This window comes from Microcebus murinus, chromosome 1 (genome assembly GCF_040939455.1).
Source record: "Microcebus murinus isolate Inina chromosome 1, M.murinus_Inina_mat1.0, whole genome shotgun sequence".
Classification (NCBI taxonomy): Eukaryota; Metazoa; Chordata; class Mammalia; order Primates; family Cheirogaleidae; genus Microcebus; species Microcebus murinus.
The window spans coordinates 74,362,196-74,379,415 of record NC_134104.1 but is presented as its reverse complement, the minus strand read 5'-3'; the positions used below and the strand labels follow the sequence as shown (position 1 = coordinate 74,379,415).

The 17,220-nt window shown below is 34.7% G+C and overlaps 1 protein-coding gene across 4 annotated transcripts in view; it reads left to right on the top strand.

The window, feature by feature from the left end:
* Window positions 1-213: 213 nt before the first annotated feature.
* TP63 (tumor protein p63) overlaps window positions 214-17,220 on the top strand; it is a 208,829-nt gene continuing 191,822 nt past the window's right edge. For 3 of the 4 annotated variants that reach the window (XM_012745183.2, XM_012745180.3, XM_012745187.3), the window contains exon 1: window positions 320-607. In XM_012745183.2, the coding sequence (XP_012600637.1) occupies window positions 546-607 (62 nt within the window). In that variant the 5' untranslated portion in view covers window positions 320-545. The other variant, XM_012745184.3, reaches the window with a different exon arrangement.

The window sequence follows — 17,220 nt, the reverse complement described above, 5'->3', positions numbered from 1 at the left end:
CTGCAAAAAAATGTTAGCCCCAGTAACAGTTACAGAAATCCTCGAGTCAAATCAGTACACAGATTCAAGAAAGCGTTATTTAGCTGCAGCAGGGTGGACACTCATCAGCTCAGTTCTGTTACAAAAGCCCAGGCTGCTGAAATTAAACTCTGATGCCATTCATGCCAGCATCCAATCACGAGAGAGATCAGAAGTTCAGAGATGCCTCCACCTCCAAATTGCCAACAACAAGTGTGGCTACTATACGTCAAAGACACTAAAGCCGTGATAGAGGGGGAAAAACAACTTTAGAGAAGATGCCCAGCTGGTAAGAATCAACTGTTTATGATGTTTTAGTCACTTGATGAATCTCATTGGCTAAAATCAAGAAACGCTCCGCCTATTTGCAAATATGTGTGAAGGGGGGAAGTGTCTAAACTATGTCTGATAGCATTTGACCCTATTGCTTTTAGCCTCCTGGCTTCTTTATCTATATATACACAGGTACATGTGTATATTTTATATAATTGTTCTCCATTTGTTGATATCAAAGAGAGTTGAAGGCAATGAATTTTGAAACTTCACGGTGTGCCACCCTACAGTACTGCCCTGACCCTTACATCCAGCGGTGAGTTTAAACGTGACATAACTTCTGTCAAAACTTAATTGGAGTGCCTTGTGTATTATGAATGTTTCTTCTGTGTACCAAGAGCAATCCCTCCTTGTTTAGTGAGCACAGTAATATTATTTTGGACTTTCTGTGGAATTAAAGTGGTCTGTGAATATATTTCCTAAATTTCGTTTTTGGTTGATGTCTAGATCTACAAAGTGACAAAGTTTGAAGGCAATCTTCCCACTTCTTAAAAATCATCATACCATTTTAAGGTGTTTAAAATATATTGTTTGCCTTGCTCAGCAATCACTCACCCAAGAAGAAGAAATTTCACTGGGCAGGGATGTGATAATCTATGGATGATCTTTAAGTCAAAATAAACACCAAATAATTTTATTTATACATTACAAAATAGATAAATAGCCATTGTTATACAAAACAGATTATGGCTTGTCTTTTTGGTTCTAAGGAATATTTTCTTTTTGGTATGTTTCATAACAAACCTCATCTTTTGGCAAATTTGACTTTTAAAATCTGTGATTATACAGAATTTTATTTATGTTTATTAGAAGAAACATTTGCTTAGTGAGAGGGAATATTAGTGAGAGTACACAATTGTGTTTGTATGTGTTTCAAATTAGACTTTGCTATTTTTAAACTGGTAAATGAAATCCGAACAGTGTTTTTCCAGTCATAAAGTTATGGGAGATATTCAAGTCATATGTAGTGGTGTGATGTTGTTAATTTAACAGCATGAGATTTTGTACTTTATTTTATAAGACTAATGAGAGAGGTCCTATGAGTGTTGAAAATAGCGGGGTTACGAAGGGTTAACTTGTCATTTACCACCTGTGTCTATTGGAGCCTCATATTAGAAGTGGATTCAGCTATCTCTGGGCAGGACTCAGTTACTGTAGCATTGCCTAGCAGATTATGAAAGTATGATCTTTTTTCATTGAAATAATTTGCCCCTGTATAAAATCACTAATGTGGACTATGCAGAGTCTGTTTCTCTTCCTGTGAGGTTTTTGGTGGGCTCTGTGAGAAAGCAGAAGAGGAAAAGTAAGGCAGAAAGATAAATGGAATGGTGGAGAGGAAAAAACAAAACGTGAGGAAGAAAAAGGAAAGAAAGACAGGAAGCAAGTTTGGGATCTCCCAGGTTGAAATGAGAAATGTAAATGGTGATTTGATTCCTGCCTTGCTGTCATAAACAATATTAGCAAAAATGAATGGCCCTGGAGTTTATGTCCTTGGATAACTTGAAAATTAGATTTAGTTGGAGTTGAGAATTGGCTCAATGAAAAAAGCAAAACATCAAAGATTTTCTAGTTCTCGAAATTTTGTCCAATCTCAAAATGATCTATTCCATTAAACATATTTGGAAATAATGTTTTTAAGAATATAATTGTGCTGAAATATTAGCCTTATAACGCTTTCTTTGAGAGCATCTTTTGCAAAGTAGGTACTTGGATACACAGAAGCTTTGAAAGGAACTTTCTTCTATTGACGAGCATCCCACACTTCAATTCTGCACACCTCTGTGTAGAGGCATTTCTAGTGACTGATGAAGGAAGCCTATAAATATAAATAAATAAGGAAATTGACTTTTATATTGCCCTGACAACCTGTTAGTTCACAGAAAAAATACCATCTTAGTGTTTAACATACCGTAAATATTCTTAGTAATAACAGCATTTTTATTTTTATTTTTTTATATCAGAATATTACTTGGCTACAAGTGTTTGATTACACAGATTGTTTTTCTACTGATTGAGACAAAGTTACAAGTGTGCCCATATCCCAGATATTTTTAAATAGTTTTATATTTTCCTAGAATGCTTTGAGCTTTAATCATGGTGCCTGGCAGTTTGGTGGAAAGGAACGGAGCTCGTGGAAAAGCTATGAGATTGTGGTTCAGGATGGTCAGAGGACATTTATTTGCCTAATAATTGTTTTAGACAAGAATATGTACTTCCAATTTGTAATGAAAACCTAACCGTTAAATAAAGATAAGAAAAATATTTGTTACTGGTATCTATTCTGTACAAGGCACTGGGTATACAATTATGAATAAGGTATGCCTGTAATGTTCATTCACTTAACCCTATAGTATTTAAATCTTTAATATCAGATATATTTTCCTCAAATATTATAATTGTTTTGCCCTGTATATTAAGGACTGAATTGTTGCTATTTTCTATACTACTTGGTGAATAAATGAATGAATAAGTGAAATATCACTATATGAAATCTATATGATACTGTATATTGTCAAAATGAGGATCAAACAATACTTTCTTTGGTGCCTAATGAGTGAATGGGTTTGAGTTGGTTTTTCTAAGCAGACAACTCTTGTAGTTCTCAGTTTACAAAATCTATTTTAAGAAAGACCAAATTTAATCATTCCATAATCATAGTCATCTACATAGTTAAATTTGTCTTTACTGACCTTGTCTTTAGAAAGGAGTCATGAAAGAGAAGTTTTTTTAAAAAAGAAAGAACAGGATATCTTGATATTTTTAATTCCAAGCTATCTTAATTCATGAATTTCCTTTTATCACCAGAGAAGAGAATAAATAATAGATGTGATTACTATTTATTACTGAATGTTAATGTTATTCCAAAAGCCAGTTTTAATATACATTTTAAAATACTATGATAATAATTCTCAGTTAAAATTGAGATTTCACCCTCTGTTTTTCTTTGGTTCCCCTTGACCATATTATGCATTTAGTTGTGCCCTTATGTTGATTCTAATTTAGTCTTCGCAAAAATCGTATCTGAAAATAAAAATGGCAGTTAAAACTATAAAGCTTATTAAATTTCTCTTTTGGTGATATTGACCATTACAAAAGAGAAGAAAAGTTGGATAAAAATCACAAGTTTTCATTTAATTACTAACCTAATTTTATCAAAAATATTGAAGCATATATGAAATTATGCAAGATCAATAAATAAGTTAATTATCATTTCCTTAAAAACACAATGAGTCTGTTTATTATTTTTTATTAGATTCAAAATGAATCTAAAATTTACCATATGAGAAGCCACATCTTTGTAAATTTATTGTTTGGGTTATAATTCGGGCCTTTTGCATTCTTTTTTAGAATTACCATATAGTTTGTAAAATTTACTTCTTAACTAAGTAAGTCTAATAGGTTAAATTCTTTCCAAACATCTTTTCAAAAAATAAATCAATTAAAATGATAAAAACAAATCAAGATTAAATTTTAAAATAATATGATAACTGAGGGCTAAAAATAAAAGTAAACATCATTATAATTTGAACTGGTGGCAAAATGTTTTCATTATTTTTCTCAGTCACCGTCTACTCCAAAGAAACATCAAACTGATTAAAATACTATATGGATCAATAAGAAGTGTTTCTTGTGTGAATTACATATTTGTTATCAATTTTATGCTTTACTAGCTTAAAGGTCAACTTTTTAAACTGTGCTTTCTAAATGTATCCCATAAGGAAAGATGGTGACAATGAACTTACAGTGGAAGACTGTTTCTTTTGTCAGATAAAATTACGTGAAGGTAGATGCAGTTCTGTGCTAGGTGTCTTCCACTGGCTTTTCCAACTACTCCTTACCCTTCTTGTTCTGTGCCTCAGGAAGCTGACCTGTAACAATTGCTATAATGGTTCCTTTCTTCTCTGGTTTCCTGTTGAGTTCAACCAGTGAGAACCTCCAGCAGCAGAGTGAAGTTGCAATATTAGTTTCCCTGGCCAACTCCCTGTCCCTTTTTCTATTAAAGACTGCAGGTCCTGTCCAAGGCCCTTGCCACAGGCTCAAGTCTCTTGAGTTTGAGCAACTACTCCCCACCCTCCCTTGTCTTCAAACTTCGGGATGGTAACCATTTCCAGCCACTGTTCATTCCAGAGAGCCGCATCGTATCTATTACCTTCCTTAAACTCTCTTCAAGTATGTTTTTTTCTCGCCAATATCATGGCAATTATAAGCATAAAAAAAAACACTATATCCATAATGTTATTTATGTACCTATGAAGACTTCCAAAATGATTGATACAGCAATTAATAATATAATTTAAATTTCTGCTGTGGGGTAAAGGACATATCCATCCATTTCAATGAGCAAACCAGGTTTTATCCATCTCCATAATCACTAAGTTTCTCTATCTGACTGAAAGAAATGAGCCAACATGCTCCAGTCTGTGTATGTTCTTGTCTATATTCAGTCTGTGTATACTCAGTACTTACAGAAGACAGGAAGAACTGGGTTCACTTTTAATTAAAAAATTAAGTTACAATTTATCTACAGGATCTAATGTAATTGTCAGCAAGAAAAGGTGCTTCAAACCCTTGTAATTTTCAAAAGAATAAGTTTCCAATACCTTTCTGATCAGCTGAGGTTAGCCAAAAGTGCAATGTTGTTACAACTCTGTGTGCTGCTTCTGAGCTGTAAGTGCAGTGAAGGCAGTCAAGGAAGTATGTTAGCAGAGTGCACATAAGACTTGTCAGGAGATCTGGGTTGTAGTCTTACTTACACCGGTAACTGATTATGCGACCTTCGTAAAATCTCTTGAATCATCTAAATCAAAAGTTCCTCATAAGCTAAGTACAGAAACAACCTCCAATCTGTTCACAACTAGCACTTTGAGCATTAAATATAAATCCAACTCAACTCTGAAATGTATACCTGTAGGGTACAGTAAAACCCTCACTTAAAGTTCTTAAAAACTGCAACTTTAAGCAAAACGATGTGTAACAAAATCAATTTTATCACAGGGTATTCAATATAAAGAAGAGTTCCTGCAGTGTATTTCTGGTAACAAAAACATCACTAAACTTCTCAATAGACTTCTGATATTAAACATTGAGATAAATGTGAGCTATACATACATTTTAAAAAGATTAATAAACTTTTTGGTGAATCAGTGAGTGATGGCAGCTATAGTAATGGCGAGTAAAAAAAGAAAAAAATATCAAGGAATAAATGTTCACAAATTGAAACTTGTAAGGTGAACTTCCTACCACTATGCAGTTAAACAAACAATAGCAAGTAGATATGGGAGACTCGCTGAGCACTCTCATACCATATTATTTATCATGGTGTAGTTATATGATTATAGTACACTTGACAAATTTTTATTTTACAAAATTTTGTATTTATTCATTTATTTTCTAATCCACTTATTCTAGGTCAGGGCCTCAGGTGAGCAGAGCCCACCCTAACAGCTCAGGGCACAAGGTGGGAACCAGCCAGCCCTGGGCAGGATGCCATTGCATTGCAGAGCTCTCTCTGTCTCTGTCTCTGTCTCTCTCTGTCTCTCTGTCTCTCTCTCTCATGCGCGCACGCGCGCACACACACACACACACACACACACACACACACACACCACACACTCACTCATACTGGAACAATTTAGATACAACAGTTAACCTAACATGCAGATCTTTGGAATGTGGGAGGAAGCTGAGTACCTAGGGGGAAACCCATGATGACATGGGGAGAAAATGCAAACTCTGCACAGGTCCCAAGCTGGAAGTTGATTTGTTTTTTCTCATCAGTTATAAGGAAATGATGTGGAGCAAAATAACATCATTCAAGGACCTACTTTATTGTTCAGTTCTCCTATTGTATACATAGCACGCCAGCAGACAAGTGCTTTCTCCCCAGCAACAATTGTGTCCCCATGTAGGCATCCCTTGAATAACATTTTGCTCTATATCACTTTTAATAATGGGTCTTGATATCACTTTTGCTGTTTCTTTCAATTCTTGTACTTTAGAATAGGGAATTTAAATTCCAGGGGGGGGTTAAGTCAATTGCCCAAGATCACACAGCAAAATAGTAGTAGAACCAGGATGAGAATTCAAGTCTCTTGACTACCAGTTCAATGCTATGTCTACCACAAAATATAGCATTTTATTAGATTTGTAAAAAATGTTACAGTTAACAAAATGTTTCCCAGGGCAGTGCATTATCTATCTCCTTTTAGGTAGGCAGGTGTCGTAGGCCTACAAAGGTAGTCACATCCTAATCCCTGAAACCTGTGAATATGTTATGTTACATGGCAGAGGAGAATTAAGGTTGCAGATGGAATTAAGGTTACTACTTGACTGACTTTAAAATAGGTAGATTAACTTGGGTTACCCAAGTAAGCACAATGTAATCACAAGAGTTCTTAAAAGTGGAAGTAGGAGGTAGAAGAGTCAAAGTGATGTGAACTGAAAAAGGACTTGCCAGGCTATTTGCTTTGAAGATGGAAGGGGGTTATGAGGCTACTAAGATGCATAGCCCCTGAAGCTAGAAAAGGCAAAGAAACAGATTTTCCCCTGTAGCTTCCAAAGGAAGACAGCCTGACAACACCTTGACTTCAGCCCACTGAGACCTATCTCAAACTTCTGACCTGTAGACCTATATGATCCTAAATTTGTGTTCATTTAAGGCACTAAGTTTGTGGTAACTTGTTATAGGCATCAGTAGGAAACAAGTCCACAAAGTAAGGAATTTTTATCCCCAAATTGTAGATATGGAAATTAAGACTATGTTTTGCTTTGATGTGTTTGTTTAAATAAACGGTTCCATAATTTATTATGTTTTTATGGTGCTAAGAGGAAAAGGTAGAAGATATGAGTGAAATACAATCTGTGATCTCAGGGAATCCAAAGTAGAACTACGTGTATGGAATTAATATGAAGTGCGAGGAAGGGTAGAAGGCCGCTGGAGAAGCTGCCTGGGACTGCAGATGCAGCACCCACCCTGGAGGTAGCAAATTGGAATGGTGATTTTTGTTACCAGTTACTGGTAAAGTTCCTCAAACTCTTACACGTGAGATAGATCTGATTCTTAGATGGTAACTTTAAAATATTTTGAGGCCCAAATTTAGATTCAGGAAACAAAGGAATGCTCGCTTCTCAGGTATTGAGAGAGTTTGGTTGGAGTCTTGGAATTGCACTGTACACAAAAACAAGCAATTTTGGTTCATGCAGTTATCAGGACCACACTTGGAGAAACAGTTCTAGACCTTTTGGTGCTATAAGGTTCCCAGTTAATTTTAGGTTTGGGATTACATAGGGCCTCCCTCTGAGAAATTGGGAGTGAAGAGAAGGAATGCAAAATCAGCATTTAGTCAAGCACTAATCAGCTGACTTTAAATGACTTGTTTGTTTGCATACTCAATTTTGAAAAGCACTGCCTACAGTGAGGCAAATGTGGACCCACTGCCCCAATAGAAGCTCATAAAACGGAAATAAGAGATAATGAACCACAGAGACACATGCGTTCCCAAAAAGAGACTTCATGTTCTCACTTTACTCAAAAGCCAAATGGATTGTGAGATTAAAGTGGCAATTTTCAATCTGTGTTTCAGGACAAGAGAGCCAAATTTCTGATTAGCTGTTTTGAAGCTCAAATTTGTTCTGACAGTTTCTAATTCCTTTAAAGAACTCACCAAGGAATAGTCCTCAAGCAACAAGTGATGGATGGATAAAACACTATAATTACGATCAAAGTCCAAAGACTCCATCTATGTAATTACACACTTCCCAAACTCTGAAAGTCACTTTGTTCCACTGAAAATAGGATGAGAAATGGACATGGATTACGTGTACTTATTGGTTAGTCAAGGCTTTGGAAATGACAGTTATTAACATTTCTGTTTTACCTTAAGCCATAATATTTGAGGGATAATATAGAGGGAAAGAATTAATTGTTTCAATTCTTATTTTTATTGTTTGCCGTCCATTCTTCACTTACATTTGACTCTCTTGTTATGAATTAGACTCTTTGAAGTTTAGAATGGAAACATTAAGCTTAGAAGAATAAATGTAAGGGCTCAAATCTCTTGCCACTTTCAAATTTCCAGTTCCTTTTTCTTTTGTTTAAAATGAGAAAAATTAATCCATCAACTTGAACAGCAAACACCCATTCTCAAATTCCATTAACTGAAGCAGCTCTCTTATAAATGAGGGCAAAACCAACATCATAATAATGTTAAAACTGAGGAAACATTTTGACTCAAGAAATAAAAAATGGAAGCTTGTGTGATAATTCAATCAGCCACATGGTTACCTAGAGTATATTTTTAATGTAAGTTTTTTTTCTAACAAATATTGGTGTAGATCGGAATAAAACACACAAATTCATGATAGGGGACTATAGAGACTCTTGATGTTAAAGTCAATTATGTTATTCTGAAGATTGTTGGTTGCATTAACTTAACTCCCTGTCATAGCCTGGCATTTCATGAAGGTAAACAATTTTTAGAGCTTCCTTAAAAATACCTAACTTTAAATATTTTATTTGAAAGTCATCATTAGCTTATTTTTCTTTTTCCTTTTTTCTGCCTCTAAAAATCTTCCATTTTTTGTGCTTGAACTTTATGGTGTCATTTACTTCGTCACTATGTAAATAATTAGAGGATAAAATTCATTAAAGCTTTCAATAAGAAAATTCACTTTCTTCCAACATTTCCATGATACTTCAACTGCCTTTAAGTAGTGTTAATAAAATGTATGCTTCCATTTTATTATTTTTCTTTTAACATTTTTGTTATCTCAGGCAATGAATGAAAACTTTATACTTGACAGAATTTTTCAAACTAAATTATGAGCAATCAAAAGACTTCTCGTAAAAATGAGGGATTTTTCTCTAACATCTTAATTGATACTACCTAATATGGTAAATATTTGCACCTGCACAAGCGATTTTTTTAATATCCTGTAGAGGCTGATGTGGCTTTAACTGATATTTCATTACTAAAACTTGAAATATTAATGAATGATTTATCTTCAAGTTAGTACTGATGCAAATGTGGTCCATCTTTAATGTAGCATTCATGCTGACACACTTTCTACAGCCTCACATTAAATCACGTCTTCTTGTTGAGCAAAACGCTTCAGTGATGCCCTATGAATGTACAACTGGACCTTCTATCTGACATGCAAGGTCCCAGCTTATGTTCCTGTATAAAATTCATATACAATTTACCTCAATATCATAAAACCTTGAAAGCAGTAAGATGGAAAGCTTGCTTTTTCCTTGACCTTTCAACCTCCCTCTTTTCTTTCTCTTTTATAGAAGCTCTGCATTTCTTTGCTTCTCGTTAATGCAAGAGTATATATACCTCAAAGAGCTAAAAATACCACAGAGTACGTTTTTTAAAACCAGTCCAAGCTTTGCTTTGAAAAAGTAAAATTGAGCCATTTTGTAAGCTAAAGTAAGAAATTGTGACAACAACATATCAAAGATTAAAACACATAAATAAAACTGACAAAATATATGCCTTTTGGATTTTGTAGGAAAATTGTTTTTTAGTATGTAGCTTATCTGAGTTGTCAAGTATAGTTTTGAAAGATCTGTAAATTAGGTAATATTTAAATTGGTAAATACCCTCTGGTTAGGGAGACAAGAAGAAATAGGAAAAGAAAAACAATGCCTTCGATAGTTCAACCTCATTGTAAACTTTGTAGTTTAGTTTGTTATTCAAATACTACAAAGCTGTTCAATAATGTTCAACAAATATTTACTAAAGTGAATGCCAGATATATGACAAGGTTAAAACTCCAAAGTTATTTATTTGTTTTTACTCCAGCAAATCTGGTTCTAGAATCATCCGAATTAAGTGTGAGGTAAAGGAAGATCCTTGAAGCTCACATAAAAACATAAGTGTCAGAGCACGTGAGGTACTCTCAGATGACACATATTCAGGTAAAAGTCTTTGTGATACCAGCTACTGGGGAGCTGAGGCAGGAGGATCACTTGAGCCTAGATCGTGGTCCCCAACCTTTTTAGCATCAGGCACTGGTTTCATGGAAGACAATTTTTCCATGGGCCAGGGGGCAGGTAGGATGGTTTGGGGATGATTCAAGAACATTATATTTATTGTGCACTTTATTTCTATTATTATTACATTGTAATATATAATTAAATAATTATAGAACTAACCATAGGTTGGGGACCCCTGGTCTATGAGTTTGAGGTTGCAGTGAGCTGTGATAAATCACACCACTGTACTCCAGCCTGAGCAACAGAGTGAGACCTTTTCTCAAATTAAAAAAAAAAAGTATTTGTGACTTGCTATTAATGATATCTCAATTAGTATTACACAAATGACATGTTTCCAATAATCATGGAAGCCAACAAAGAAAAATATAGTTATACAGTTGTTTCTCATGTCTTCTTATAAGTCTATAAATTTTTTACACATTTTATAGATGTTATAGTTTCAATTATTTTTTCATTCTATAATTAATATAATAATTTTTCCAGCTGTCATGTATTTTTATAGTTATTATATAAGTCACTGCATCAGGATCTCATTATATCAATATAACTTAATACATTTATTATTTCCCTTATTTTCAAACATTTGGTTGTGATTTTTATTATAAATTTAATATGTTAAATTTGATTATAAATACATTTAATTATGACTATTATACAACCACCTTTCTTTTGAGTTATTTCCTTAGGATAGTTCAACATCACAGATATTTAAGGAAAGCGAACTATTAATAATACGTGTTAAATCTATAATCTAAGGTGCTATGTAATTTACATGCATTATCTCATATAATACAATTTTTTAGCTAATTCATATTTCTAGTTTGTTGATGAGGAAAATGGTGCTTGGTTATAACTGACTTGACTAAGATAACCTATCTAGGTGAGTGGAAAGACCTGTTTGAACTTTCATTCTCACCTGAGCTGGGACCATCTGACCCAAAGACTTTGCTGCTCCCCACAATATGTCACCACCTAGGAGAGGGCTGGCAAGTAAAAGGATACATACTATTTCAAGTTTCTGGGAAACATTACTATGCAAACAGATATGCCAATATATTTTGCCAAAGAATTCCAGCTTTGAATGTTGTTATTTTTAAATTTCATTAATTTAATAGACATAAAATGACATGTGGTTTTAATTAGCACTTTTTTATTAACTAGGACAACTATGGAAACCCAATTACTAACTTTAAAAGATCTCAACTTTTGGCCCTGTATTTTTAGAAAAAGAGGATGAGATAGGAACAGCTAAATATCTGGTATTTCTTGAATTCTTACTATGTGCCAGGAACTGTTCTAAGCACCACATATTTGACTTTATGCATTTTATCCTCAAACCACCTTAAGAGGTAGTTACTAGTATTGTTTATTGTTGAGCAAGAGACAGTAATATAATGTTTAAGAAACTGGATTCTAGGGCTTGTGTGCTAGGTTCAAATTCTCACTCTAGTGAATGTTAGCTATTCTAACAGTCTATTTATGTTTTCTTTATGTACAAATGAGAGTGGTGATAGTACTACCTACCTGACTGGGTTGCTTTAAGAACTAAATGAGTTAATTGTATAAACAGTTTAAGATGGTATCTGGCACATAGTAAATACTATGTAAGTGTTAACTTTTATTCTTATTTTGTAGATGAAGAAATTGAGGCACAGAGAGGCTATATAACCTGTCCAGGGTAAAACAGCTGGACACTGGTGGAGATGGGTGAGATCCTGATTTCTACCACATTATTTTTTTTATGGTCAGTGCCTTAACTCTCAGCAAATTCTATGTAGGAATGATTTTTAAGCATAAATAAAACTTAGGGCAGAAACTCTAAAAACTAATTTAACATTCTAGAAAAATTAGCTGTCTAAAGAGGGAATATGCTTCCAAGTATTATTCTCACAATTAATGCAAACCCACAGAATCAAATTTGAGGACAGACTATTCTATCTCTGGAACTAAATGTTTCCATCAGCATAACTAGGACCTTCTAGGCAGGGACTCAACTTTCAAAACTGACAGTTGCCCAATTTGGAAACTGGATGGCATTTACTTCAAAACCTTTTTTTTTAATTGATTTTTTTTTAAAAAACTCAATGCTTTTGCTCCCTTGTTTCTGTTGATAACTCACTAATCTCTCATTCTCTAATTTCTGTCACTAAAATTAAAAGATGTGCCTAGAATTCTCTTCTACATACTCTTAACCCTTTCAGATTAATCCTATTTTTTCCCCATTTCCACTCTACCAATGAGATATTTTCCCCCAATGTTCTATTTTGACTCACCATCTTTAGAGCGAATTTTCTTTCCATTTGTGTTCTTTTTGTTCCCTTACACCTTTGCTAGCTTGTCTTACTGAAAGGGAAACTTTCTGGGCAAACGTCCTTGTGGTCCATTGTTCTTCAGTAGAGGCAATGCATTTTATACTAAATCTTTTTCATTCCGGGGGCCAGAAGAAGAAACTAACATATTTCTTGGACAACACTGCTGTTTTTGCATTATTTACTCACAATCTCATGTTTTCTGAAATCTCTACCATCAAAGTGATTTACTGACCTTCATGATAATACACTGACCTTCAGAAAACTCCCCTCTGTCACTTGGCTCCATTTTCCCTTTTACTGTAGTTTCTGCCACCTCTTTGGGAACTCCATTTCCCTTCTGGTGACCTTCCCACGTGTTGTCTCACAGTCCCTCTGCTTCCTCAGCTCGAGGTGCTCCCATTTCCACTCCATTCCAGTTTAACAACCCACACAACCATGTCCTGGACTTCAGCATTGCCTGAAATTATTCCAGTCCAAAATCATACCACCTTATACTTTCTTTCTGGTCGCAATCTCTTGTCCTTTCACCTCCTTTAACCAACACCCAACCCCTAACTTTCACCAAAGCTGTTCCCTCGCACACCCTCACAAACTTCCCTGGAAAATTCAATTTCTTCTTCAAGGATTATCTTAATTTCTATTTATTTCAGAGTGTATTTTGTGCTTCACTACTTAAAAGTTCTGTTCACCTACTAAACCCTCACTACTCAAAGTGAAGTACATAGAATAATACAAAATTTGGGGGCCCATATCAGTCCTACTAAATGATAATCTGCACGTTAGCAAGAACTCAAGGTGATTGATTAAAACATTCAATTTGAGAAGCATTGCTCTTCCCTAGTGGTTCCTAAGGTATGATCCTAAAAGCACAACAGTAAGACCCATAGCACCTGGGAATATGTTAGAGATGCCAGTTCTCAGGCCCTACCTGAGCACTAATGAATTAAAAACCCAAAGTTATAGTCCAGTAATCTGTATTTTAAGACTTCCATCAGGGATTTCAGATGCATGCTAAAGTTTGAGAACTTTAGAAAGTTTGAGAACTGGCTATACAACTGACAAGAGTAGTGGGCATCTTGTTAATTTTGGCATTTCCCATAGATATAGAGTAAACATTTTACAAATGCATAGTAAATGAATGAGAGAATGAATGAATGAATGAGCTAATGTACTTTTGACCCATCTTTACAAATAATGTGTTTTGTTCCTTCTCTCATATGCCATAGAATTTTATTTACACTTATTGCATGTTATTTATATTTACTTAAATGACTAAGCTCTTAATTACATCTGAATGTATACCATGTCTAACATTAAGTCTTATACATAGTTGGTATTTAAAGAATATTTAATTTAATTTAAATAATTTTATTCTATAATTTTCTACTTTTGTTGCCTCCCCCCTACACACTTGCCGTTCCTTTCCATGAGACATTGTTTTAGACCAAATAAAAAACCAAATAGAAGAGATAAGACAACTGGGGACCTGATCTATTGGAATTTGTCCTCTCATAACAACAGAAGTAAATCTTAGGAAACAAAGTTGAAAATAAGAGTGAGAAAGGCGAATTAATCTTGTTTGAGACTAGAGTTGGTTTCCGGCCACACTCATAGTTTATTCCTTGATAAAATGGTTTTGGTTGCCATGTTGAACTGTGTGAGAACATGTGCAGTGCAAACACTGTTGGAAAGCAAGGCAGCTTGGGTCTGAAATTGGCTTCTCTGGTCACAAGGGATTGCCATGATTTTCATTACCCAAGGAATGCTGTTCAGATTCAACCAATGGAAACTCTGACATGAAATTGTCAGGCTGGATAACTAATGCTACTCTTGGCAGTAGCATCTCATGGATCCTTTCATTGAATATGGGCAGACTATAAATAATAGCACTTGTTGAGCACTCTGTCACTTCCAAGAACTCCAACAGCCCTAACAAATTGACATCACTGTTCCTTGCCAGCTTGCATGTAGATAGTTTTTAATACTAGTTGAGGAGGGTCACTATAACCAGATAGCAAAACAAATGCTAATGTGGTCCTTCAGTTTGACATCTTAAGTTAATAATGACTATTCTGTCATTCTGGACTTTTTCTTAATAAATCATGCCCTAAAACAATAGGTCTTCACTGGGATAGTAAAAGTTTCTAAAAATGTAAATATCTGTGCTAAGACAATGATTGATTCAGAGATCTAAGTTTTGTGACGAGCAGTTCACCAAAGTCATTAAGTATAACCCATGTTTCTGTAATCTTCCCCTGAGATGGCAGGTTCTCCTCTGCTGCCTTTTTTAATCACATAGTACAATCCGGAAAGCTGAGAGGATCAATTAATTGTGTTTTCTGGAAAAGCCATTGCAAGCTCTATATGACTTATTGTTAGGAGGATGAGGGGTGTCTTTCAGGAAGCCTAACATCACTTCTTTCTTTACCTCATTCTGCAAGGTACAGTTGCCTGGTCATTGGGCATGCAACCCTTGTAGAAAGGTCAAAGCCAAATAAGGAAGAAATGTTGTCTTAAAAAAAATTAATAAAAATAAAATAGGTCTTTACCCTCCCCCATCGCTTGGTATAGCAGTTTCCATGAATAAAACAGTAATAGAAATCATGAGCTTCGAAACAAGTAGACTAAAGAGTATACATTAGTTTTAAAGATACTGCTATTTATTTCCTTTATAATAGAAATATTGCTTCTTTGAAAGAAATAAACATTAGGAGATCTTATGGCTTCTACTGCATTTTATACCTTAGAAATTTAAAAATTTCTGCATAGGAAGATTAACTAAACAAATTGCAATGGTTTTTATAATAATTCAATAAAAGTATATTATTATCATCAGCTACTGAAATAAAAGTATATAATTTCTTTAATTTTAAGAAAAATATATTTATAATATAGTTTCAAATTTTTTAAGCAAATAGAAAGAGAAGGCAGAGTAGAAGAAAAAGTCTTTCAATGACAGTGTGTGTTCAAATGTCAAGCCCCATATTTATTGTAACCTGGCCCCCTTCCCTTCACACATTCCCAGTCCCCAGTTTCTTACTGAGCTGTTTTGTCCCATATAGTACACATCATCTCCCCAAATTCTATTTAGTTTACTTGTTTATTATGTTTGTTGTTTCCTATCTGTCTCTTCATGCTGGAAGGTAAGCTCCACGACGGCAGGATATTTGTCTACTTTGTGCTCTTATTTATCCCAAGCACCTATGATATAGCTTGACACATATGGGTGTTCAGTGAATAACTATTGAACAAATGAATTATGGGAAAATAGTTAATAATTATTTTTTAGTCACATTTGCTTATATTGCTTTTCCTGGTGAGTAAGATAAAATTTCTTAAAAATCAGTGAAAAACTTAGTGAGAAAGGGAAAATTTTTTTCTCTGATTAGGAAAACTGAGGCTTAATAGGGTTGGGTAACTGAATCTAAATCACAAAGCTGGTTAGTGGGAGAATTAAGATGTAGCAGTCAGCATGTCACACTCAGAATTCATGTTCTCACTAAGCCTTGCCACCTTTCACGTGCGTAAGTCTAGACATTTCGTTTGATCAAATCCTCACAGTTGTTTAGAGCTCTGCCACATAAAACCCTTTCACATATAGTATTTGAGCCACAGAATTACTATTACTTTCATTTTATAGACAGAGAAACTGAAGGTTAGAGAGAGAGTGACTTGCTGAAGATCACATAATGCTTAATAAATGGCAAAGGCAGGATTCAATTCCTGGAATCTAATCAAATAGCCTTGTTATTACATATTTATCTCTTGCAACTGTTCATTTAAAAAATGTACTGAGTACCCTCTGTGTGCCAAGCCCTATCCCAGGCACTAGTGAGCAAAAACTTGTCCATGCTGTCATAGAATTACATCCTCAGTCCATAAATAAGCACATGATATATTGGGTGGTGATAAGTCTTTCCATAAAATTGAGGCAAAATAAGTGATATATATAGAGAATGGTAGTGTTGAAAAGAGTGCTATATTAAATGAAATGTCATCTAATAAGGCATATCAGATTTAGAGATCCTAATACTTTAACTGCATTTTAGAGATCTGAGAGGAATGAGGGTTGAATTTATCAGAGAAAGAGCATTTTAGGCAAGAAATGCAAGAAGATCAGAGTGGCTGCAACACAGTAAATGAGAACAGGGAGCTAGGAGATGAGATCAATTGTTAGGGAGCAGGAGTGTGAAGGGTGGGTATAAGACAGGATTGATTTTTCTCTGATAAAGGATTTTATTGTCTGTCTTACAGTTTAAAGAATCACTTTGGTTGTGTACTGTGTGGGGAATAGAAGTACAGACCAAATCTAGGGGCTGTCCTATATGATAATTGATAGTGCTATTTACTAAGGGGGTGAAGAGTGGTAGTATCAGAAACACATTTCATAAATTGACCAATAGAATTGTTGAAGTTTATGGAGCTGCCTTGGTGTTATCTATAGGAAGGCATCTGGTTCCTACAGCATGGCATTACCAAGTGAATATATGTGAACCCAAAGCTGGTTCTCAACCTTGAGAGCTTAGATGCCTAATCAACCAGCACATAATCAATTTT